We start from the raw sequence: 23,987 nt of genomic DNA, 5'->3' as shown, positions 1-23,987 counted from the left end.
AAAGGGCGTCCCACCTGCCTGGGTCACTAATTACCGGCTAGTGACTAGTATCGACTATTTACTAGGTGACCTGCCCACTTTGCACATGGCTTTGGATCCCCGTGCATCCTGACAGCTTCCACTTCCTAGTTTTTACCAACAGCTAACCTTGGTCGTTTCCTTCCCATTCCTCCCCCCGTCAACGACAGGTGTACTCTTCTACTGTCTGGATTTCCTTCCCCCCCAAAAAACCATACTTATGTCCGATGTCTCATTCATTTCCACTGAAAAACCCCCCTATCCGTTGCCTCTGCATGGGTGAAGTGGAATCCGCCACATATCCTGCTTCTCCATAGAAGCGAGTAATATAGTTCGAACCCCCTGAAAGGACCTCCGCAGAGAAAGGAAATTGTCGCGAATATCTAGTTCCTTCTAGACGCATTCTGGGTGGCTTCCTTCCCACCCACTTCTTTTACGATAATACGAATATATCGTGCCGAGCCCACCTTTGCCCCCTCACTCCTCAATTTTTATCCCATTCATCGTCTTGCATGCCGTCCACTAAGACAGAGCATAGCCGTCTGCGACCAGATGAAACCGATCTTCGAATCCATCCTGACCGATCTTAGAAAAAACCTCGTGCCTGGCGATCCTGTCCAGACCCGGATTGGGCATTTTGGCCGACGGCTTTTGCCAAGGCAGTCTAGGAAGTAGACCAATGCTCTAGTCGGGCATCGTGCCTCGGGGGATGCGGATAGTCTGCGAGGTCTTCTCTGCGTTAGACACGTCCCCCCCGGCTTCAATTGCCTCTCCTCGTTAGATGGTCCCTCATCTGCCCCCTCGACTGCCCTGACTAGCAAAGTCTAATTGCGGCCTTGAAGTCTAATAAGCCGACCGGTAGTTACATGGTGACTGCAAAACTACTTCCTTTCATCATACTAAGTGACCACCAGTGTTCTTTAGTCTAACGGTCGCCTGTTTTGACAAAGTGGCTGTTGCGTAAAGCAATTCATAGGAAGCTTGGTCGTGGATTTTGTCCTTCGCCTCTCCTTAAGCTAAGGAAAGGACGAGCAAACCCGGGAACCAGGACATGCTCTGTGCGCGCAATAATCCCTTCTAATCCACATTTCTCAAGCAACGCAGGGTATGGTAACATCGAAACCCTGTGATGCCGAACAGCGATGTCCGATATCCGCGCAAAATCTATCCACGCGCCACTGGTGATCATTACTATCCACTACGCCTCGAAGGGCAGGATGTCCGGGAATGGACCAGCCGGGATGATCGTCTGAGTACTGCCCGATCGCTTTCCTAGCGCCTTCAGATAGTTGAACTTGTACTGCTCAAGACTGTTAGCAATTGCCACCTTCCGACTATCACGGTTCACTTACTATGGCAAAGAAAGTGGTCTTCTTGAATGCTCCGCCTCGGGTACGCTGTGTTTCATCATGGTACAGTCGTCTATACCAACGGTCGAGCAGCGGATAATCATGTCGGATCATCTTCAGGTTGCAGCGGAAGATCAGGTAGTAGGCTACATCGAACCGACAAATGGTCGTGTACAGTCGGATGTCCGCCTCCGTGATATTCTCCCCAAACAGGTATGGTTGTTGGCCTGGCTGTGCCAGGTGCTGCTCAACGCGGTCCAGGGCCTCGAACAGTGGATACACATTCGCGTCATAAGCCTCCTGCGTTGTGGCGAATCCGGTTTTGTACACTCCATTGTTAATCTTGTGATACACCCACTCATTCATTGCGTCAATCACTGACCTCAGATGTGCCGGGTAGAATCCTCCGCCAGGCCGGTTGGCCTCACGCAGCTCCTCCGGCAGAAGATGGTCGAACTCTGTGTAAAGCATCCTGATGATCTCGCCACTCTCGTTGTTCACGATCGTTTCCTTCCTCTTATCCCAAAGCATCGGAACGGTATAGCGTCCTTCATAGTCCGGCTGCGCCTTGAAATAGAATTGGCTCAATTTTGTGAACCCATACAAGGGATCTTTTTCTGCGGATCCCCATCGGCCAGAGAAGAACCAACCTTCGGGGCCCAGCTCAGGGTCCAGAACGACGAGCTGGATGATGTCCTCTAGGCCCTTGAGAGATCGAACCAGGTTGGTCCGGTGCGCCCACGGACATCCGTAGTTCAAGTATAGAACATAACGTTCCCTTTCAGCAGGGAATTCTGCATCAGGATCTGATGATACGGCCGAGCGGAAGGCGGAATCCTTGCGTCGGAAGTGACCATCTGCATCAGCATGGCGATGCACTTGGGATCCCTGTCACAGCTTAGCTATCCCGTGTTCTAGACAGACTCATCAAAGACGATCTATACCTGTTCCGCCATATTGCTAACAACTGAATCGGTTCAAAGCCGACAAGGTAATTGATATGTCAAGTAGCACTGGAAGATGAGCGCACTGCTTACAGTATTACCGTCCGAACTTTCAGTCAGCTTCTGTTTATACATATCCTGAGGTGTGGGCGCTGACAAATCGCCACGATGATGACATCTTATGATGCGGGGCAGAGCTTGGAGAATTTAACCGAAGACTAATTTATCGTCATTCCTAAAGCAAGCGTGTAGGGGGATATGCTAATGCCTGGATATAATGACAGGAAAGACTGCATCAGTAGAAAGAATACCCTGGACAATATTTCGGGTGGTGCAGATGACATTGCACCACTTTGTGCTCGGCAAATGGCGTGCAAAGCCAGCGCCTGGACCCATTCCACCCCCAAGAATTCAATCCTACAGCCTCGTTTCCTTTTGAACACCAAGTTGCTCAGCCACTCCAATCAGGCCGCTGTAGCCATGCTCGAGCCACAAATCGACAAAACCCTCCTGTTTGGATTCGGCAATTTGTTCAGCGGTGAAGGTTTCCTCCTGGGGCCGTTCGACGTAGATCGTCATGAAGCCTGCTTTCTTTGCTGCTTTGAGATCGTACAAATGCGCTGCTACCATACCACACTCACTGGGATCCAAGCCGAACCGCTTGGCTGCTCCATGATACGCTTGAAGGGCGGGCTTATAGGCTCCGAAGTGCTCAGCGCTGGCCACGTTCTTAAAGGGCAATGACCCATGTCTCAAAAGATCTTCTAGAAGGGACACATTGCCGTTCGACAACGTACAAGTCTGGAAGCGACGGTTCAACAGCCTGATGCCTTCGACCGAGTCTGACCAAGGCTCGAGGCGATGCCAACAAAGTGCAAGGTCCCACCGCTCTTCATCAGAGAGAATGTCGTGGAGACCGTACTGGTGGAGCAACTGCTGAATGGAACTATAATGATGTTCATCGACCGATACGAACGTCGATGATGGCTGAAAGTCCTTCGTAAACCGGCCATAGGACGCGCGCCATTCTTCCGCAATGGCCTGCCAGTCCTCGGGGCTCATTGCCTGTACCCGTGCGCGGACGTCCGCTGGAAGCTGCTTTCCAGGATCGAGCAGAGCATGCTCAGCCGCTTTCATCAGGGCCCGAGTAACGCAGGAGCGCCATTCCACGACAGTGCCGAAGATGTCAAAGAATAGTACTTTTGGAAGTGGGCTGATCGACATGATGGAATGTATGATTTGACTCGTGTGGCGTACCTATCTACCTGATGTAAGGTTCGGGTGTCACTGTCCGTGTTCCGTATTGCACAACGCCGCTGAAGGTGCCTGTCTGTCGGGACGTAATTTTAGAGCTTTGAATCTTGGCGAAAGTGTGTACGGGGTACGGAGGAGATGCGTTCTATAGCGGTACTTCGCGGATCTGTAAGGTATGCACGCTGCGGTGTAGCAGAGAGGATGTCCGAAGGCGCCGAGCGAGCTAAAGCATCAACAACACTTCCTACTGATGATTCCACGGCTCTAGTTGTTTGTCTAACCTATCTAGATATATGAATCCCACAATCCTTGGGGAATAAAATAGAAGAAATTAGCGACGATGAAGTCATGAGGGGAAAGAATGGCGAAGGAGAAGAAAGTGTGTCCCGGCAGAAACATCAGCCAAGAGTTCTGGCGATGCAAAGCATGCAAAACGATCGACTCTCCCTCTCTCATTCTCTCTCATTCTCTCTCCCATAGACTAACCCCCTCCTTTCTCAGCTCTCTACCCCCTCCTCTCTGTGCCGTGTTCGAAAAGTGACGAGACTTTCATTCTATTTGCTGTTCAGAGTTCGGATTAGACTCCCGACTGGCTGCTCTAACACGATTGTACAGAGACGGGAGAGGCAAAGAAAGTATTAAATGAGGTCCCCCCAACCCCACAAGCTGCGGTGATCCCTGGATCTATCACATTATCACCATCTATCGCTGCTTCAGGTTAATAGACAGGAAAGTACGGGGTTACGTCTCACTGGAGGTCCGCGCATCGCTGGCCCTGCATTGAACGTTCACCGTTGGCTGACCAGGGCATCTTTTAGTTATCCTTTCCTGGATAATGACAGCTGCAGCCCGATGATCCTTCAAACGGCGTGATCTTGGTCTGTCTAAGACCGGAGTAGCGACTCTCGTCGACTGTGCCAAGGAGGTCTCTTCGGTCTCCTAGTCTAGCCAGGAAGACGCTATCTATGTGATCGCCTCTTTCGGGATGCGTTGTTAGTACTATGATAGTTGATCCTGGTGCTCTCTGGAGCGACGCGACAACATCCGAGACACCAGCCGGACCAGTCCAGACCAACCGCGGATGTTCTCCGGCGAGGTATTAACGAGTCACTACTGGATATTAGGAGATTAACACTAGTATTATAGTTATTATTGTATACAACGATTTAATATGGAATGTCTAAGTATGATCCCTGTCTACTTCACACTGCAGCCTGCACAGCCGTTCAGGTAACGCACGGCCGACCTGTCAGGTCCGGTTTACCCCTGAGACGAAGGCCGGAAGGCGCAAATTCCAGTCCGTCTTGCCGCGTGGGTCGCCAAGCTTGAAGCCGGCGCAGACTACAGCCGATTAGACTGCAAGCCAATTGGCTTTGGTACGTAACTGCTCACGTTCTCTTAATTGAGCCAGGGACGAATGTCGGATGCTGATTTGACTGAGCAATACCGGATTGATAACTAGATAGATACTAGCTGGCGACAAGTCCTTTTTGCTCCATTCCTTTACGATCTAACGCACATCATCGCCTTGCGTCACACGGACCGCGCGCGAAAGGTGATCGCAGACGGCAAACATCGATGGTCGCCAAGCCATTAAATGAATTCGATATGAATACATATCCACCCCAGAGGTCCGTGATGATTTGGTGATAGGAAAGGCGATTTTACTATAGATCCCGTCCGTTGACGCAGAAGTGATCACGAGGAGACGTTTTCCCTCGCAGGCTGCCAACAGCAAGGAAGTCTGCAAAGGGTCATTCAGTCTCCCCGCCTCCCTGGTATGTAATTTCCGGACTGGAGACACTACCCAAAAGTTGAGCGCCGGGCCGTCTCCCAAGGTGGTCCTGAACCAGGGAACAGGGGAAATGATAAGTGGGGAGCTAAGCTGAACGGAAGCACCCAAGGATCCTTCCCGACTGTTCCTCTCGTGCACCCCTTCTGGTTTGTGTTGGGCTCGGGAATCAACGAGCACAGGTAGTGTTGTATGGAGCACAAAGCGCGGAAATTAAACGCCTCCCATGTGATTGTATGTCAGATGCTGTACTAGGTGCCCTTGACAACTGAACCACCAACTTCCGGGACGACCAACTTGATGAAGGAACTCCGAGTCTACTCCGGGTCTGAAAGCAGATCGGGGGTAACAAGCGCTCCATCAGGACGTGACGGGATGGTTTTCCTAAATATAAGTTGCGCAGCTTTTTCTGGGGCTGGTGAAAGGATTCTGAAACATGAAGCACGGGCTTGTTGGAAAATCCATTGGTGGCTTTGAACAAGATGTTCTGAAGCCTCCCGCTCGCCATTCAATCATACGATTGGGGAGATGCAAACTTTCTTCGACGGCTAGTACACCCATCGTCGCGTCGGCTGGAGTCAGTCCCTGCAGGCTGGCCTCACTTATCCTAGTGACTATTCAACATCCACTGTCAAGACGCTCGCCCGGTATGACCGATAAATGGCAACGAGGCTACCAATATATCTTGGCCATCGGAGAGAAGTCATATTTAAGGCAATCTCACCAACCAGCAGGCGCAGAATCGAAATCGAGGAGAGGCGACGATCCCATTGAGTCCACCGGTGGACCCGACTAGTGACTGACACGAACTGCCGTCAAGTTCAAGTACTACGGTTTTTAACGACCTTCGCCCGGCAGTCTTTGTGCCGGCCGTGTTTTTTGGTCGACTTCGGTCGCGTTTTAGTCCACCTTAGCTTGCTCTTGTAAGTTTTTGCTTTTTTATTCAATTGGCTTATCTTTCTACTAATGCCAATTTTATTTTTGTTGAATTATTTTTCCTTTTTCCATTTTTCCCTTCCTACTTTCGTGCTGTGATTCCCTTGCCCCCTCCCATCGGATACACTTTCATCGGATTCGCACAAGAAAGTACAAAGTACACAGGGACGATCTTCAGCGTACCATCCTCCTTTTGATTATATTGATTAGTTTTATTATATTTTTTTTTTCTTTGCCCCCCTCGCTTTTGCTTTCGCGTTTGCCATCCCCTGTTCCCGCGGTGTGCTAGGATCAATGCATGTCGCCTTGTTTCAGATTCGACTCGAGTCCCTTTTCCTTCTGTAGACAGGTATCACTGCCTCTTGTTATTTTTATTACATATTATTAATTCCTGCCCGGCTGCTTTTATTCATTGGCTATGCTTTTCCACCGACGAGGGTTTGGTTGTTACCAGTCCGCCGGTCACCAGCCATTCATCTGCAATGGCGGCGGCCGATCCGTCGCACTGTCGGACACATCCTCTATCACTTGCCTATTGGATCGGGATCCTCGAGCCCAGCTGTGGCAAGCTCTAGTGGAGCCGCTCGGTGGTTTCTCTCCTCACTAGTCATTGGGTGCGTGGAGTTGGCCTTCGGTTCCCCATCTTCCCCCTAACGAACACCCCTGGACGAAGCTAATGCGCTAGTTTGCTCTGGTTCTGGCAGACAATAACTCCGCTGTCGAATGGACCTTTATCACTCATTTACTGGGCTAGCTGTCCCCCGCCCGATGTATGGGTCATGGACAAGGTTCTTTCGTGCAAGGCCCAGTTTAGCTCTTGAGCCGGTGTACTCCAAATCACTAGAGGGTGGCCTGGCAAACAATCTCCCCTTTCCCCTCAGATCCTTTGTCTAGACTTCCGCGGCCTCTGGCAGGTAATAAAACTAAATATTTTGGGATCCGATTTCGCGACGCTGCTGCTTTCTTGATCGCCCTCCGATCCTGTTTCCCTCCATACATCCTGCCCCCCTCCTCCCCATCCCCGCGTCAAGAGAGAGACCTTGACTCAGTTCATACTTTGCTCCCCCTCACTGGCCTCTCTTCCCTAGCACACTCATTTGCATTGACGCGCCTGCAGCCTGTGCATTGTGAAGGTGGCAAGCCTTGAACTCTGATTCGATCGCAGGTAAGTACCATCCTTGTTTCTGCATGCCTTATCTGGTCTCCAGCCCTACTTCCAACCGCGTTCCTTGGCGCTCGAAGCAGACACCATGTGCTGATCAGGTCTACCCTTTTGCGCCAGAAAGACTAGTAGCCACGACGCTTCAATAGATTTTGACGGGCGAACGGCTGGCACATTCAGACCTCGGCCAGTCGAGCTGGTCCTTGCTGGGACGTCGAGGATCACAGCATATGTAAAGCTCATGGAAAGCGCATGACGCGGTACTACAATATTTGGTTGCTCAGTTGCAATTGAGGGGATGCGTTGAGCTGTCGAACATCCACCGACCTTGGGCATACACACACAATGGCCACTGAGACCGTCTACTCAAGCCCTGCGGCGAGGGCCTTCCCGACGCCGTCTGCAACACCGCAAAGACCTCCTTCGATACACATTCGGGCAGATTCCTCCCCCGGCCTGTCGTCTTCGCCTAATTCCCTACCGATCCTGAATTTCTCGCCCGATGCCCGCAGTGACTATGAGGATACTGCTGACGAGGACAACTTGTCGCCACTAGATCCACGGCGCTTCACACCTACACTACATGCCTCACTTGTTTCCGAAATTCTTTCTCTGCGGCGAGACGTGGAGGGTAAAGCAAAGGCAATTGATATACTCGAACGGACTCTAGACGAATCACGAACGGAGAACGAAGGTCTCACTGAACGTCTATCCAAGAGCACTAAGGAGTCTCGTTCGCTCAAGCATCAATTGCAGCTGCTGGAAGGTGGATCTTCGTCCGCCCTCACTGAGCTAGCACGAGAGCGTGATGAAGCCCTAGAAAACATTACAGATGTCCGTAAGAAGCTAGAACAAGCCCAGAAGAAGGCACGAAGCCGTGAAGAGGAGGTAGAGAGAACGGCACAGCTTTGGAACCGAGACAAAGATGCTTGGGAAGGCGAACGGAGAAACTTGGAACGAAAAGTGCATGTGGTGGAAGGGCGCCTGAAGGTCGTGTTGAGTGAGGTAGCCGCTGCTCAAGCAGCTGGCTCATTTCACTCCGCCCAGAATTCCGATGACTCTGGGCGTGATCGGACCGCAACATTGGTAGAAGTCGGGAAAGACAGCGACTCTGCAAGTGTTGACTCAAGAAGCAGTCAAGGGCATCGTCGGACCAGTGTCACAAGTGTGAGTGCTGACAGCGTCGATGAGACTGACTATCACAACGTGCGGTACTCCGTCGCGAGTGTAGCCACCGCCCATGGTCTTAAGAGCGAGGGGCTGAGCTTGGCTCAAGAACTGGCATTTGACGAGGAAGACGAGTTCGAGTCCTTTGAAGCCGATTTTGTACCAGAGTCGCCCGAGGCACTTCCAGAGGAACGGCCGGCTTCCGTTCACTCGCAGTTTTCTTGCACAATGAGCATGGGTGCCAAGGCGAGGAAAATCCTCGGTCTTTCTCTGACCAGTGCAGATGGCCATGGGTTCAAGGCTGATGGGGGCTCAGAGCCCAGTAGCCCTTTGAAAATGTCCACGACACCCTATGTGTACTGCGACGCAGGCATCCAGTATTCGCCTCCCCCATCGCCCGTGTCACCATCAAAACCTGAACTACCGTCCGTGGAGCAGACTGCAGAGCGCCGTGATAGCAAAATTGCGAATCACTATCAAGGTAAAGATAGTGGCACATCGGCGCTTACAATTGATATGGTATCGGCTTCCTGTCAAACTGTCGAAGACCTTCCCACTCCCCCATGGACTCCTAAGCTGGACGAGACACCGCAGCCCGCCCCAGAGGTGACCCCGATGGTGTCTGTGTCGGTACAGACGGTGCAAACTCCTGTCGCACAGACAAATGACAAGGGAGTCAGTGCCTCGCCAAACGACATGGAGTCGCCCGAGATTGATATCCCAATGATCGCCATACACCCGCCACACTCGGAGCCCCCTTCGCCCCGAGGGAGCGTGGTTCTTCCACCCCAAACTAAGAGCGTTTCCTGCCAGGCTAACTTCACTCCGAGCATCGACAGTCGAACCATTGGCATCCAGACAGAAGAGATTCGGATTGATCAAAGGCCTGTCAAGTTACCAGCCAGTCTACTCCCATCAGCGATACCCGACCTCCCACTGGGCGAAAATGCCCAGGATCCTCCTATCCAGCCGTATCATGCCCCTCCTCCAAGATCAAAGAGACGGGAGAGCAAAGCATCTGTACGCACCAAGCCAGCCGAGCCAGTGCAAGCCTATCCGGGAAACAATGACAACGGCCCGCTGGCTGAGGGGTCCAAGTCAGAACACAAGCGGCCTCTACGATCGAGTAGCCTCTTTGCTGGTTTCGATCAAGCGAGTGATGAAGAGACCCCTGTGCAGCCTAAGGACGTTTTCACCGACGATGATTTCTTGAACCGGCCATTTGCGTCGTATACCTTGAAGAGAGGAAAGCTCGTCTCTACGCACGGACGTCCTAGCTTGGACGAGTCTCCTCTTCCGGAAATTGACGAGCATCTACGAGAAGCCGAGGCTGATTTGGCAGAAGCATCGATTGACCCAGGCTCAAAGGAGGTAGTTGGACCATCTTCGTGGACTCAGCGATTCGGCATTGGAGCTTCTGGGGCAAGGCAGCAGGATATCCGTAAAACAGCCATGATTTCCAACGGGGCAGCAGCACATCGGATACCTCGCGAGCGGAGCCCCAGCGAGCCGAGTATGGAGAGTGGTAATGGTGCTCATGGCATTGCACCTCCCATTCCTGTGCCCATGCGGTTCAGTTCCAGGAAATTCCCCGGCGGCAGCGACGGACGGCAAAGTCCAACACCGTCCAATCCTCGCAACTTCTCGGATCGAGGAAGACCGTCTATTGTTCGACGTCCGACCCTGCGCAGAGTTCGGTCTGCGGCTGCCATGTCGCATGTAGATCCGCATGACCGTCCCGGAAGCCGCTCGTCGCCAACCATGTCCTCATCGTCCTGTGGGCCAGACAGTCCCCAGCATCCACCCCTTCCCTACGACGACATCACTGTGCCTCCAGGTAAACGAGCTGTCCAAAGGGGATCGATTCGCCCACCGACAGCGACTCGCCCCTTTGCGCACGGACGGCAGGACTCTACAGCCACCATTGTCCAACCCACAAGCGTTGTTGACGCGATTGCACAGACAATGGTCGGGGAGTGGATGTACAAGTACATCCGGAGACGGAGGTCGTTTGGGGGTGTCGGCGAGCCGAAGGAGAACTGGGATGGGCGGAATGCAGAAGAGGTATCTGCAAATATTACCAACAGCGGCGCAAGACACAAGCGATGGGTCTGGCTGGCGCCGTATGAGCGGGCAGTTATGTGGAGCAGCAAACAACCGACCAGCGGGCCAGCCCTGTTGGGTAAGAGCGGTAGGAAATGTAAGTCAACCTCTGCGTATTATTATCTAACCTTGGTTCATTCATACTGACCCTAATCTAGTGGTTATCCAATCTGTCCTTGATGTGAAGGATGACAATCCGCTGCCTAAAGGCTTCAACCCTCAAAACCAATTCAATCGGTCGATTCTGATCTTAACACCTCAGCGTGCCCTCAAGTTCACTGCCTCTAGCATTGAGCGGCACTATGTCTGGCTGACTGCACTGTCATTCCTGAGTCACTCTTCCATGGGTCTCCATGACCTGGATTCCCTACCTCCAGTCCCACAGGAGGAACTCGCATCACCCACCCACGCGGCCACGCTACGCCGTAATCCAATCCGGGACTCTATCCGAATCGCCAAGGGCCGCCCACGCCCACGACCCAAGGGAAAACGATCCCTTCTCAGTCAACCGGAGCCCGTGCCTGAGCTACCCCCTGCATTAGAAGCCGCCGAGTCGATGGATGCTGCAGACCCGCCGACAGTGCCACGGTTCTCGAATCATGCGCGTAAGCGCAGCAACACTTCTCCCCGCATGCCGATCATCCGCAGCTTCTCAAGCCAGGCTACCATGCCCTCAGCGACGTCGACGCGCGGCTCCTCAGACACTTACGGTCCTGTAGTGCCCTACGCCAACGGCAGCCTGGCGAGCGTCAGTCGCCGCACGTCCGAAACCAGTGTGCGGACTGGTAACTTCTTCGACGCCATTGGCACGGTCCGCATGGAGGCGTTCATCGACCAAACAAATGGATACAAGGGCCCGCGGTCTGCGCGACACAGTCGAAAGGGGTCGAGCGCCTGGAGCGCAAACCAAGAGCTGGACTCGCCATACGCAGAGGGCCGCGGGCATCTCCGGCATGATCCGTTCGGAGAATTTTGAAAGGGCAGGCCCGAATTAGAACGCATTCCAAGCCCACATGATTTTTTTAAGTGGATGCTATAGTTATCTGTATTTTGGATTTATCAAGGCACTTTGGACCAAGTGCGCGCCGGCTATGGATACCACACTTTGCTCGTTCGTTATATTGGCGGGAATAGTATTTAGCTAGTTAGTTAGCTATTGTTTAATGTTATTAGTAATAGACGGTCTAGGACTGTTTGAACCATGAGCAGTCTCCCCCTCCAAGCAGCATCATCATCCCGACATCTAGAGTGTATATGCGTGACCAAACTTCAACAGCAAAGATCCCCATTCCAACAAGACAAATAGACAATAAACCCCCATATCTCACAGCTTCGCCGCCTCCTTAACCTCCCCAATCTTCAACTTGGGCGTATACTTCTTCAGCACGCCCTCATTGTGATACTACAACAAGAAGAAGAAGAACATATGATGTTAGCATCTGCAGAATTCCAACATAATCCCAAACCCGAAAGCAAATCCAGCGAAAAGAGAAAAATTGAATCATTAATACAGAAAAGGCAGCTATCAGGAACAGCAACACGCAACCCAGACAGAATAGACAAGATAAAGGGCAGAGAAGGGTGTAAAAAGAAAATAAGAACCACAAACGCACCTTCCAAAACTGCTTCGAAGCATCCTTGCCCGCTACCCTTTTCAAGATCTTCGCGCCACCGGGATGTTCATCGACGAACTTGGTGACGTCGTAGACGCTGTTGTCGATGATGATGTACATTCCCTTGTCGGGATTGTTGTGCGCGGATACGTCGGCCGGGGTGAATGTTTGGGACATTTTTTCAGTCTTTTTTTTTTCTCTCTTTTCGCTATTCCTTTGTTGTATTCTTTGGTTTGGTTTTGGTAGTTTGGTAGGAGGATAAATGTGTTGGTTGTAGTGGATGTTGAATAGCGGTGATTGTTGGTAGAATGGGTGGATAGTCTGGAATCTGGAATCCGGGGTCGGAAAGTTGGGTGGTTTAAGTTGGCGGCGCGGGCGGAGGTGATGCGAAGATGCCGAGGTTGGTTTGGGGGGGGGAAGCCGCGGTCGGTTTGTCGCGTGTTGCAATCCGCGGGTTGTGATTGGGTCACACGGCTGTGCACTACAAGTATTGCGGGAATTACCTTACTACTATGGGACCATAGGATAGATACTTGAGATGGCAAGTAGATGTACATGCATGCATACATACATTATAGTTTGCTAGCTGTTCATTTGGTATCAACATATAAAGAATAGTTCTACTATATTCTCTCGCATCCTCAATTCCGACTCTTTTCGCCCGCCGCGCCTTGGCCCTTCGCCATCTTCTTCTCCAACCCCAGCGTTTCCAGATCCTTCTTCTTGTAATAGTGTGGCGCCACCTCGACCAGCCACTCTGCCTGCAATGGCATGTTGCTGCGCATGTACTCCTTGCTGGTCAGCACCAGCTCGAAGTAGATCACCCACCGCGGGTTGACTTCAAACAGTGTGCTGGATGGGTGGAGGTACACCGTCTGTCCATTCTTCACTGTGCGATAGCTGTCGCCACCACGCTGCAGTCGCGCCGCGTTGGGGAAGAATCCGGCCGTAATGGCCTTCTGGATCGGCTGCAGATTGTTGGAGCCGCAAGTGCTCACGGACACCTCGACTCGATCGCATAGCTTCGCGAGCTGGTCGCGGACATCGCGCGCCCGTGTCAGACTCCGTTGCTGGAGGAAGTTCTCCTTGGCCCAGACATAGCTGAAGTCGGAGTCAACCCATTGGTTCCAGATATTGAGCAACGTGAGATGATCGCCGCCATCTTTAATGGTGAAGCGATTCCGCGCGCTGTCCGCGTGGATCTTCTTGTCCTTGGGTCGGAAGAAGAGCGCACTCGCCTCACCCAACATCGACACGATGGACAGCACTTCTTCCACGCAGCCGTACTTGTCGGCTGCTAGAATCGCCTTGGCCAGCATGGGATCTGTTGGGAATTCGGCCATCTGTCGCCCGATCTTGGTCAGCTCGCCTCGATCGTTCAGCGCCCCCAACGCATATAGCTGCTCCAGGGCACGAATGATTGTCTCTGCCGGAGGAGGGTCCATGAAGTCAAAGTCCAACAGCTGATCAATTCCCAGGGACTTCAGCATCAGAATGACACTGCTCAGGTTGGTCCGTTGGATCTCGGGCGTTGTGCTTTCCTCCAACTCATTGTAGTAAGCCCACTTAGTATAGAGTCGGAAACACTTGCCCGGGCCGACACGTCCAGCACGACCGGCTCTTTGGTTAGCGGAAGCTCGCGAGCAAGGAGTTACAACTAAACTTTCCATACCCGTCCGCGGGTTGAAGACGTTCTCCTTGACAAAGCCTGGGTCAATAACGTAGACAATGCCGTCGATAGTCAAACTGGTTTCAGCGATGTTCGTTGCCAGCACGACCTTCCGTGCCTTTGGCGGCGTCGGCTCGAAGATCTTAGTCTGTAGCTCAGACGGAAGGTTGGCGTAAATTGGACATATAATCATTTCGGGTATCTTGTTCCCTAATTTTCGCGATGTTTCCTGGAGACTCTGTTCCGCCGCCTCAATCTCTTCTTGACCTGTCAAGAAGACGAGGATATCTCCAGGACCCTGAGTGACATGAATTTGGAAGACCGTCGTGATGGCCGCAGCCAGGTAATTCGCTTCCGGCTGAGATGTGTAGTGGATATCAACAGGGTACCGACGACCGGGGATGTTGAAGATCGGAGCGTCGTCGAAATACTGCTGGAACTTCTGAGCATCCATCGTGGCGGAGGAGATCAGCAGTTTGAGATCTGGCCGTGCCTTCGCAATATCCTTCAAAAGACCACAGGCGATATCCGTGGGCACCGTTCGCTCGTGGGCCTCATCGATCATCAATGCGGAGTACTGGCCGAGATCGGGTTCTGTCAAAAGCTCACGCAGCAACATACCATCCGTCATGTACTTGAGCACTGTCTTGTCGCTGGTGTTGTCCTCGAATCGAATGGCGTAGCCAACCTCATTCCCCAGCTTCACCCCCATCTCTTCCGCCACTCGAGAAGCCACACTCATGGCAGCAACTCGACGCGGTTGTGTACATCCGACCTTCATGCCGCCCTTGGTGAATCCAGCCTCGTGCAGGTACTGCGGAATCTGCGTCGTCTTACCCGAACCAGTCTCTCCCACAATAATCAAGACTTGGTGGTCGTGCACTGCCTGGATGATCTGATCTCGAAATTGGTAGATGGGCAGGCTCTTCCGCGTGTCCTCCATCGACTGTGCCTTCTTCTCGGCCGCATCAATCTGCTCTTGAAGCCTGCGCTGCTCCTGCGTCATAGGCTTTCGAGTGCCTTCCATCTTGGCATCCACAACGAAGTTGATCTTCTGCGAATCATCAAACACGTACTCATAATCGCCCTCGTCAACGAATTCGGCCCGGTTGATCTGTGCCTTAGCCTTGGCTGTCTGCTCCATCTCCCATTCTTCGTGCTCCGTAATGAACCGCTCCTGACCAGCGTCATCGCGATCCACATAACGCTTGTAGAGCGCGTCTTCCTTCTTCTTCCGATCGATTTTGCCCTTCTCTGTGATATAGTCCTCGGGCATCATATAACCATCGCGATAGTCATCAATCCGCAACCGCTCCTCCGCAATCCGCAGAACTTCTCGGTTACGCGCGAACTCCTCCTTCTCCTTGCGGGTCAAATGGGGATTATCACGCAACTCTGCCGTCTCCTCGGCGACCTGTCTGCGCAAGAGGGCCAAGCGCTTCGTCTCGCGTTTCTTCAAATACTCCTGTCGCGAGCGCATCCTTAAGTCAGGCATGACAGCCGCCCGCGCAGACGCATCATCCGCCAATGCTCGTCGCCGCGCAGCCTCACCAGACCTTGTCCGATCCTCGACGATCTTCTTCGTCTTGCCATCATCCTTCTTAGCAAGGCGTTTCGCGAACTCATCTCGCTCCTCCAGGTCGCGTTTCCGGTCCTGTTCCTTCTTCGTCTCTGGATCCAATTCTTCAGAGGTATTCGACCGCGGCGACGCCGATCCATCCTCCAACCGAGTCCGTTTGGAAGGCGACTCCTCAAATTCACCCGTCTGCTCCTCATCCTCGTATAGCTCATCTTCAGGTATCTCCTCATCTCCCCAGCGATCATCAAAGTCATCAGCATTCCGTCGCCGTACCTTCTTCGTCCGGGGCCGGTCGCGAGATTCCTCTTCCCGACTGCGATCGCGTTTGCGGCTATCATCCTTCTCCCAGCGGCTGCGACCGCTCTCGCTGTCCTTGCCGCTTCTTCCAGTGCTCCGATCTTTATCTCTGCGTCGCCGTCTGTCCCGTTCGGCCTCGACATTCGCAGGGCCTAGTGACCCCCGAGCCTCGGGTACGTCATCATCCTCCATCTCCAGCAGTCGGTATTTCTTCTTTGATGAAGCAGCATCACTGCGCTCTTTGGTTGCTACATTGGCACTAGTAGCGCTGGACCCGGTGGCCCTTACCCCAACCCGTTTGTAAAGTTCGCCGCAAAACGAACCAATGTCATCGGAGCTACCGTCCAGAAAAGGGAGCAGCTTGTCTTGCAAAGCAGAAGCTGACTTGGCGGAACTGGCGGTGGCAAGCACGAAGTCGACGACGGTAGGGTCCGACGCGTTCGTAAGGCGGAGGAGAGAATCCGACACGAATGTTCGATGATCCATGTTGTGAGGGTGAGTTTTCTCGAGGTTTCACAGCCGAAGTAAAATAAATTCGCAGATACTGGTAGGTCCTGGAAGAGCTTTATGATAGCAAAGTCTAAGACTTTAGCATTCGGTGGAGAGAAACTTCCAGTTCGAATACTTCAGTGATGGGGCTTTAAACCGAGCCGCACATCGTCGCCGCGTTATTGAGAATAAGGCCAACAACAACAACAAGGGGATGGTAATTATCCAATGGATTTAATATATAATCGGCGACTTGTTATTGTAAAGTCGGCCGTAGCCGTTGTTAGAGAAAAGCTCGGGACACCAAAGGCGTTGGAGAGGGTCGGGGAGACGCATGCAAGATGGAGGTCGCGGCGAGGAACTGCAAGAACGCCGCGGCGGGCGCCAAGACCGAATTTAAGTCGGCCAGTGGCGAGCCTCCGACGGTGCTCCAACTCGCTCTACCTTTTTGCATACAAAAGTATACGCTACGCTATCAATTTTTCACGCGATACTTATTTGGGTATTTTGCTTCGTCCAATTCAAATGTACATTTCAATATCTAATTCACAAGCATTATCCTGTTCTCAAGCCGGCTTGATCACGTCGAGGCGGTTTCTCGTCTGCCAAGGACACATAGAATGGAGTAGTGAGGACAATAGGAGAAGGCAAAAGCACGCGGGGAGGGATAAAGGTATATCGAATCAAGTGAACACAATGTCGAAGAGAAAATGGCGCACACGCCAAGGATATTTAATACATAGACATCTAGAAATAGGGTAGTAGAGGCCATCAAACGCCCAAAGTGCACGAGCAAGAACTACTCCAGTGCTCTCGAGTCACTCCAACAAAGGAAATGAAGGATCAATAAAACAAAGGTGGTGAAGAGAAGAAGTGTAGTGGGAATCAAGAGCGGAAAAGCAAAGACAGATGGCAGGCATAGGATTATAGACATGTCGCCTCGGTCATCCTGCGTCACGAGGTTTTCAACCTGCAGTGAAGACATAGGTACATGAAGGGAAGGAACCGCGATAGGGAGGTAAAAAGAGAACAAAAAGGAACAGAAGCCTATCATCATCGCTAAATCAACGAGTCATGTTCACAAAGGAAATTTTCGAGGAATGAGTGGACAACCACCCCTCCATGGGACTAGCATATCGGTCATATCAACATCGTCCAAATCATGAAGGATGGTCGGTAAAACATCCCGATCACATCAAGGTCATCGAGAGAAAAGAGGCATTAATATCAAAAGCTCGGTTCTCCGCATAAACGCCGTCATTAGATGGTACTGTAAAGGGAAAGCGCCAACTCCGTCCAAATGCACTAGATATGTCAAGTCGTGGTGATTAAACATCGATCATCTCGGCGTCTTCCGCCAGGACCTCATCGGCAGGGCCCCAGTTACCTTCGTAAACGGTGGCACCCGCACGACGCCGGCGGGCGACGAATTGGACCCCGTACGTTTCTAGCACTTGGTCCGCAGTGGGTCGGTCAAGCGGTTCAGGCGAGATCATCCAGCGCACAATATTGTCCAAAGCCTGCTCATGGCTAGCGTCGACCATGAAGCTAGGGGGATCAACAAGCTCGCCAATTCGAGCCGTAGAGGTCATGTCCCGCTTGCTTGTGCGACCTCCGAGGAAGCTGTCCACGCCGTAATCATCCTCGCCAAAGTCTGAGGTGCAGAGCTCTTCGAACGATGGTTCCTCCGAAATCGGATTACCGGACGCATCGCGGAAGACGCTGGTCTCAAAACTCCAGGTCAAGCTAGGGATATCGCTCATGTCTCCATTGCGGAGCTTCTGCCACGAGAGGCCATTGTCAGGCAGCTCAACATTGCCGGCGATCTCGAACATAATGAGACCCAGAGAGAAGATGTCCGCTGGTTTATCATAGCGGCCCATTAAGATCTCTGGTCCAATGTATTCGCGGTCGCCCTCGCCTTCGATGCCGTCTTCTGCTGGCCAGCGTGCGGCCATACCGAAATCGGCAATCTTGAGCACGCCCTCAAAGGTAATTAGAATATTGGCTGGCTTGAGATCAAGGTGAATGAATCCCATGTCATGGATATGTTTCAAACCCTGCCACAACGGTTAGCACCATCCTACATCTGCTGGTGACTGTATCCATCATCCAAAGGTTAGTACCTACCATTGATAGTTCCAGCATTATCTTCCAGATTCTGAAATCGTCCAGCCTTGCCTTGAGCCCAACTTGCGCAAGGAATACATCCAAGCTGCCTTCTTCACAGAATTCTGTCTGAATGTAAAGGTGGCCGTTGTCCTCCCAACTGTTCATAAAGGAGATGATGTGGTCCGAGTTTGTCAACGACTTGAGTATGTCGACCTCACGAATACGGCGTTCGCGGTCCTTGAGACCCGAATATGGCTGCTTCGATTTCTTGACAGCCCATACTTGTTCGGGCACCACTTTGGGAGGGAACATCTCCCTCGGGTAAGTAGAGATCGATGTGTCGTGAGGTTCGGAAACACGGTATACTTGAGAGAATTCACCAGTTCCAACAAGTTCTACGCGTTCAAACCGTGAAGTTAGACTGGGATCGACATCTGGCGCATGGTAACCAGCCAACGGAAGGCTGGGCCGTTTTCCAGACTGGAAGGAATCACGAGGGCCAGTTGGAGTTGCTGGCAGATTCGAAGAATTGAAGTCGGGCTGACCTGATTGCTGTTCATTCGAGATTGATAATCCACTTGGATCGGGGAAGAGATGGTCTTGCGGCGTACGTGGAGAGCCACGCTGGAACCTGTCGTGCAAGGGACTTGAATTGGTGCCTTTGGCCTCCGCCAATCGCTCAAGAGAGGCAATCTGCGAGACTGGAGGCGGATAGGTTCGAGACGGGAAAAAGCTCTGCTTGGTAGGTGTTGGTGGGAAGTCGTTCTCGCTTAGTGGTTGGCTATTGCGGCCGCAGGGCGATTGAGATGGTAATAAGTCATCGCCGTCGATGCTAGCAAAGCTTCCGCGTCGGGAAACCTCGGGCCTGTTGAAGGAACTTCCAAAAATCCCCATGCCTCGCGCAAAAGGTCCGGATTTTGGGCGTGTGCTAGAAGGATTGAAGGGTGACGGGGGTATTGTGTCTGATTGCCGAACCAAGCCTGACATCTCCAAGGGCCGTTCTGGCTGTACTCTTCCACCAGTAGGGAAGAGGTTAATTGGTCTTTTGCATGGGGTGTCGGGCATATTCTTGCTAAACCCTAGCGTGTTCTGGGGATCGTCGGCATTACGGTTCTTCTTGGATATGAGACCAGTCGACATGAACGCCGCTGGGAGAGGCTTGACTAATTTGTAATTCTCAGGCGTGGCAAAGGAGTCGATGGACGAGGTCGAATCCTCGCGGTTAAGATGCCGCACCGGCGCAGGCCGAGCGGTTCCCGCGGGGAGGGACTTGGAGAAGTTTATTATCCCTCTGGGACGATCACCCTTGTGAACAGGCTCGTGGGTCGGAGAGTCGTCTCCAAGACTCGAACTTGAGGACGATTGTGTGATTGTTCTGGACAGGGGATGAGCGGAAGGTCGGGGCTGTTCGGCGTTGTTACCCGTCGACGCAAACAATGGGGTACCTGGCGACGGTCGTGACAAGAACGGACTGTCTCGGTTTGGCTGGAAAAGATTCTGATCCAAAGACATGCGAGGTCGAACTGAGAGCGGGGTCCCATTGTCTAGGGCGTCTGGTGAATCATCCATGGCCTTCGCCCGAGCAAAAAGAGAGCGATCACTTTGACGCTGCTGTAAAGTTGACCGCCGTAGAGAGGAGGACCGTTTGGGAATGGTGGCAAACGGGCTGAACGGTGTGATGGGGGGAGGGAAGGAAGGTGTGGTCGACTCTGGGGAAGCTTCTTCTTCAGGCTCTTCAGCAGCGTTCGGTGTGACTTCATTATCAAAGATGCTAAATTCGCCCGATAAACTTGCTGCCTGGACGCTTCGTCTTTTGGCCGATGGACTGCCGCGAGACACTCGATCTAGATTCATAATTCCGTCGCTCCGTTTCAGCGGGCTAACCGTGGCGTATGAGCCAAACGTGCCACTCCTGCGTTTCTCAATGCGGGAAAGGGCTGGGCGGGGTCCCAAGGTGGAATCTGCGCATGCAGGCGTGTCACTTGGACAGATGTCTCTAGCCGTGTTGTCGGGTTGAACAAGTCCAGGTGTTGAGGGTGTGTTCTCCACGCCAGGTGTTGTTGGGACTGACGGCGCAGGCTTTGCATTTCCCTGGTCCGTAGAGACGTTCAAAGCACGCTTCACGGGGCTCCTCGGAGAGGTCCGCACACGGCGCATGGTTGGCCTCGTGATCTTTCCGGTTGGGTGATATGGGACTGCGAATGGAGACTGGTGAGAGGAACTGGGGAAAAGGACAAAGTTGCTCTGGGTGGATCTTCGTGAAGGTGACAAAGGCGACGAGATGTATGGCGTTGTCTTGGACGGCGAATGACCTCGAGAAGCGAGCAAGGAGAAGTTGGAGCTCTTCGAAGGTGAACGAGATAGTGACCGGCGCAGTTGTCGAATGGCCGAGTTAGCATCCATATGGTGAATGCCCGTGTGCGAAGGCAGGTGTAGTGTGCCACCCGCATCACGGTGCGGCGAAAATGTCGCGACCATGATGACTACGATCAGTCTGTAGAAGATAAAACAGAGATGCTAGCTCTCAGTTCCTTTGAAGGTGAGGCCAAGTTCACTAGAACGGTCAATAATAGGTTTGTGTCGTGATGAGGCCGGCTAGACAAAGTGTAAGGTAGTATAGAGTACACGACGCGGGACAAGTTGACCTCAAGTCGCGATGGGCGTACACAACAACAGAGTCTTCTGGGCCCAACAGAGAGAGTGTGTGTGGCGGTGTTTTCTTCCGCCTGTCGGTCTAGCCAGTGACAGGGGTCGGAAGTTGTTGTTGACCGCAGTGGAATGCTAGGAAAAGTAAGGCTGCGCGCCTATGGCAGGGTGCAGCCAAAACAAGTCGAAGATGCGAAACGACGGCTGTACATCACCAGCCTATTCCGAGACCACGGGGGGCTTCGAATGCGCTTGTTGAAGCCTCCATACACCCCAAGAGTGTGTGGGAGAGGGCAGGAACAAGCACAAGCGGGGACTCTTTCGCGCTGAGGCACGGGGCCACGCGCCTGAAACACGCAATATCCTTGAAGGGAGCTTCGCAGTGTCGCTCGGCGCCTAATGCGATATCGTTCGATAAGACGGAATGTTTCAGGGTGACAACCCAGGCGTCAAAACAAGCAGGCGCGACGCGCGAGGATGCAGCGGCGACAGGAACGAGGACAGGCGCGACGAGGCGGACGCGAGAAAGTTCCCAGACAGCGAATAACTGCAAGCGATGCGCGAGAAGAGGTAACGAGTTGCAGAGAGGGATGCGAGAGGGATGATTTTGATTTGATAGAAGGACACCGGCAGCAGCAAGATCCGTCTCCCTTCCGTCTCCCTTTCTTCCTTTAAAACCTGAATGACTGCGCTTCTCCGGCAGAGGGACTGACTGCGCAAGGGGTGACGCGAGATGATACCCCAAAAAAAGAAGCAGACAGCCACGCGAAGCAAAGGAGTCGAAACGAAGAAAGGGATGGGGAGGCGGCAGTGGTGGACAGCAGTACTAGTCGTACGTAGTGGAGATGGTGGTGGGAGATAGGATGGGCGGCCGGACGGAGGGGCTGGCGACTGGAGACGGAAGTTGCGGTATGCAGAGCCAACCTTCAATAATGAGAGATCAATCGTCCGATGGATTTCCCTTATGGGAGGAGAGTTTCGACGGTTAAGGTTGGGGAAGGTGGATAGTCGATGGCTGGAGAGAGGACAGGTGATGATGGGGACACAACACACTGGGAGAGGTTGGCAAGGAAAAAAAAAAAGAAGCGAATGAACATAGTGGTCAGTTAGGTGACCACGACTAGTAGTTTACTAAGGTGGTCTACTAGGTACTTAGCGATTCTATCGGCAGGATTTGAGTGGTTCAGGTTCAGGTACCCAGCCAGTTACGCCTTGGGAACCTTGATGTTTCTGTCGCACGCGCGACTCTCGCGTCGTTTGTTGTTGTTTGCCCCGCTCCATTGGGTTTAGCGCCGGAAGTCTCACGCGTCTTTTTTCCCACCCCCAGGCAGGGTTCGCCCCTCCCTCCCCGTGGATCATACGATTACAGACCGCGTTAGTTACCGTACATATACACACACACACACACATTTACTGTGAGGCCCGTTTACCACACTTTACAGTGAAGCAAGTTAAGCCCAAGTTCACATAAAAGCAGCACAGAGTTCTTAACATTCCTCTAACCTATGTCTGGAGAATTAAATCATCCTTTGTTGGTCTAGTTTTGATTGGCTGACTAGTTAGCCTGGCTTGGATGATGTTCAGGCATCCATCCATCCCGCGGTACTAGTAATTTCTCCCGTACCGGCTCTTTCGCTCCAAGACAAGATTTCGGGTTCTATCCGCCATCGCCCCTCCCCCATTGTTAAACAATATCATATCGATAATGGTTGATAAGAGCACCGCGGGGGAACCGGATCAACTCATTTATCCTGCTCCCTTGCATGTGCGCCAAAATGAAACCAAAAATTCGAGTATTCGCTTGGTTCAATCCGGCCACCAACTACGTATGAGACGCTTAGGTTTTGCCAGGCTAAGAGCTGCCAATCTACTAGTTGGTACGATGTAGTAAGTAGTAGTAATCTTTCCCTGAGTTATCGCCACCAAATCCTTTTCTGCTTCCAGGTCTCGTGCTCTATCCACTAGTAGTATCTACAGTATGCCAATAGAAAGATGATAGTGGCAAAGATCTCGTCAGTGTGAAACTATTCTTCTTCTTTCTCGTTTGTTCTGGTTTTATTTCAAATTGGCCATTGTCGATTTCTCCACACCTTTCAACTAGACTCGAGTCAGGCACGGCGCGGCTTAGGCATCTTTTTGGGTTCCGACGCCCCATCTTCCCGTGCTTCCATCATCCTTCTAGTTGTTCTCCAGACAACTTGCGGCATAGGCGTAGTAGGCAGATCCAATACCTCATAACTTGCCACTTTGACATAAGGTAAACAATGTGATTTGTACCTAGATGCCAGGGTAACCAACAAGTCTCACTCACGCGTTTGTTTACCACGCTGTCGCCACTATTATCTTGAGAGGCCCAACTTCAACCCTACGGACCAAACCCCTCAGCACCACGTGTTGTCCCTCATTGTCGACGTGTCCAAATCGAGAGATACTGACGTCGGAGGGCCCCCAATCGCAGATCATAGTCTCAGGTGGATGGATACCCTTAGTACTTACCGTTTCTGTCGTGCAATTCCCAGTATGATACATACCACCAACTTCCTCTCCATAAACCCCTTCGTACATACGTCATAAGATACTCAGTCAACCGACCTTGACGTACCCCGAATATGATGGATAACATCATAATTCTCGACATAAGGCGTATACCCCACACGATCTCCATCTAGATTGCCAGCTTCCGTGCTCTAGCGTCTGAAGGAATGAAACGGTCTCGTTGCCTCAGGCGACTGAACTTGCAAAGTGAACATGGGTAGACTATTGTCCTGAGCCGACAATCGGGCATCGATGACGTTGGCTGTGCTCTCATACCAGATACCTGGATCTTGATGCGAATTTACCATGAGATGTTTTCTTC

At 52.3% G+C, this 23,987-nt stretch overlaps 7 protein-coding genes across 7 annotated transcripts; 1 reads left to right on the top strand and 6 right to left on the bottom strand.

Moving 5' to 3' along the window:
* Positions 1-993: 993 nt before the first annotated feature.
* Positions 994-2,530, bottom strand: BO79DRAFT_204036 (uncharacterized protein). The gene is made up of 3 exons (XM_025681760.1): positions 2,312-2,530; positions 1,371-2,255; positions 994-1,318 (listed from the first exon to the last, which is right to left on the bottom strand). The coding sequence occupies exons 1-3, from the start codon at positions 2,321-2,323 to the stop codon at positions 1,217-1,219; spliced, it is 999 nt and encodes a 332-aa protein (XP_025534642.1). The 5' UTR covers positions 2,324-2,530; the 3' UTR covers positions 994-1,216.
* A 20-nt stretch (positions 2,531-2,550) lies between these two features.
* Positions 2,551-3,887, bottom strand: BO79DRAFT_211694 (haloacid dehalogenase, type II). Its single transcript, XM_025683068.1, has one exon. It carries the CDS (start codon positions 3,533-3,535, stop codon positions 2,729-2,731), a length of 807 nt encoding a protein of 268 aa, XP_025534641.1. The 5' UTR covers positions 3,536-3,887; the 3' UTR covers positions 2,551-2,728.
* Positions 3,888-6,755: 2,868 nt separating this feature from the next.
* On the bottom strand, positions 6,756-7,698 carry BO79DRAFT_233000 (uncharacterized protein; the record flags this gene model as incomplete). Its single annotated transcript, XM_025684266.1, has 6 exons — positions 6,756-6,862; positions 6,898-6,943; positions 7,040-7,183; positions 7,365-7,435; positions 7,467-7,503; positions 7,543-7,698. 6 exons carry the CDS (start codon positions 7,696-7,698, stop codon positions 6,756-6,758), a joined length of 561 nt encoding a protein of 186 aa, XP_025534640.1.
* BO79DRAFT_61985 (putative nuclear migration protein) lies at positions 7,434-11,909 on the top strand. The gene is made up of 3 exons (XM_025689499.1): positions 7,434-7,458; positions 7,580-10,822; positions 10,884-11,909. The coding sequence occupies exons 2-3, from the start codon at positions 7,801-7,803 to the stop codon at positions 11,699-11,701; spliced, it is 3,840 nt and encodes a 1,279-aa protein (XP_025534639.1). The 5' UTR covers positions 7,434-7,458; positions 7,580-7,800; the 3' UTR covers positions 11,702-11,909.
* On the bottom strand, positions 11,850-12,653 carry BO79DRAFT_204028 (cytochrome b5-like heme/steroid binding domain-containing protein). The gene is made up of 2 exons (XM_025681759.1): positions 12,339-12,653; positions 11,850-12,127 (listed from the first exon to the last, which is right to left on the bottom strand). Exons 1-2 carry the CDS (start codon positions 12,513-12,515, stop codon positions 12,050-12,052), a joined length of 255 nt encoding a protein of 84 aa, XP_025534638.1. The 5' UTR covers positions 12,516-12,653; the 3' UTR covers positions 11,850-12,049.
* Positions 12,654-17,564: 4,911 nt separating this feature from the next.
* On the bottom strand, positions 17,565-21,260 carry BO79DRAFT_61963 (tyrosine protein kinase SWE1). Its single transcript, XM_025689498.1, has 2 exons — positions 18,503-21,260; positions 17,565-18,432 (listed from the first exon to the last, which is right to left on the bottom strand). The coding sequence occupies exons 1-2, from the start codon at positions 20,960-20,962 to the stop codon at positions 17,701-17,703; spliced, it is 3,192 nt and encodes a 1,063-aa protein (XP_025534637.1). The 5' UTR covers positions 20,963-21,260; the 3' UTR covers positions 17,565-17,700.
* Positions 21,261-21,341: 81 nt separating this feature from the next.
* On the bottom strand, positions 21,342-22,227 carry BO79DRAFT_159955 (uncharacterized protein; the record flags this gene model as incomplete). The annotated part of the gene is made up of 2 exons (XM_025678969.1): positions 21,342-21,956; positions 22,159-22,227. The coding sequence occupies 2 exons, from the start codon at positions 22,225-22,227 to the stop codon at positions 21,342-21,344; spliced, it is 684 nt and encodes a 227-aa protein (XP_025534636.1).
* Positions 22,228-23,987: the final 1,760 nt, after the last annotated feature.

This window comes from Aspergillus costaricaensis (assembly GCF_003184835.1).
Source record: "Aspergillus costaricaensis CBS 115574 unplaced genomic scaffold BO79scaffold_49, whole genome shotgun sequence".
Taxonomy (NCBI): domain Eukaryota; kingdom Fungi; phylum Ascomycota; class Eurotiomycetes; order Eurotiales; family Aspergillaceae; genus Aspergillus; species Aspergillus costaricensis.
Note: the sequence above shows the minus strand (reverse complement) of the source record. Positions and strands in the feature narration are given on the sequence as shown.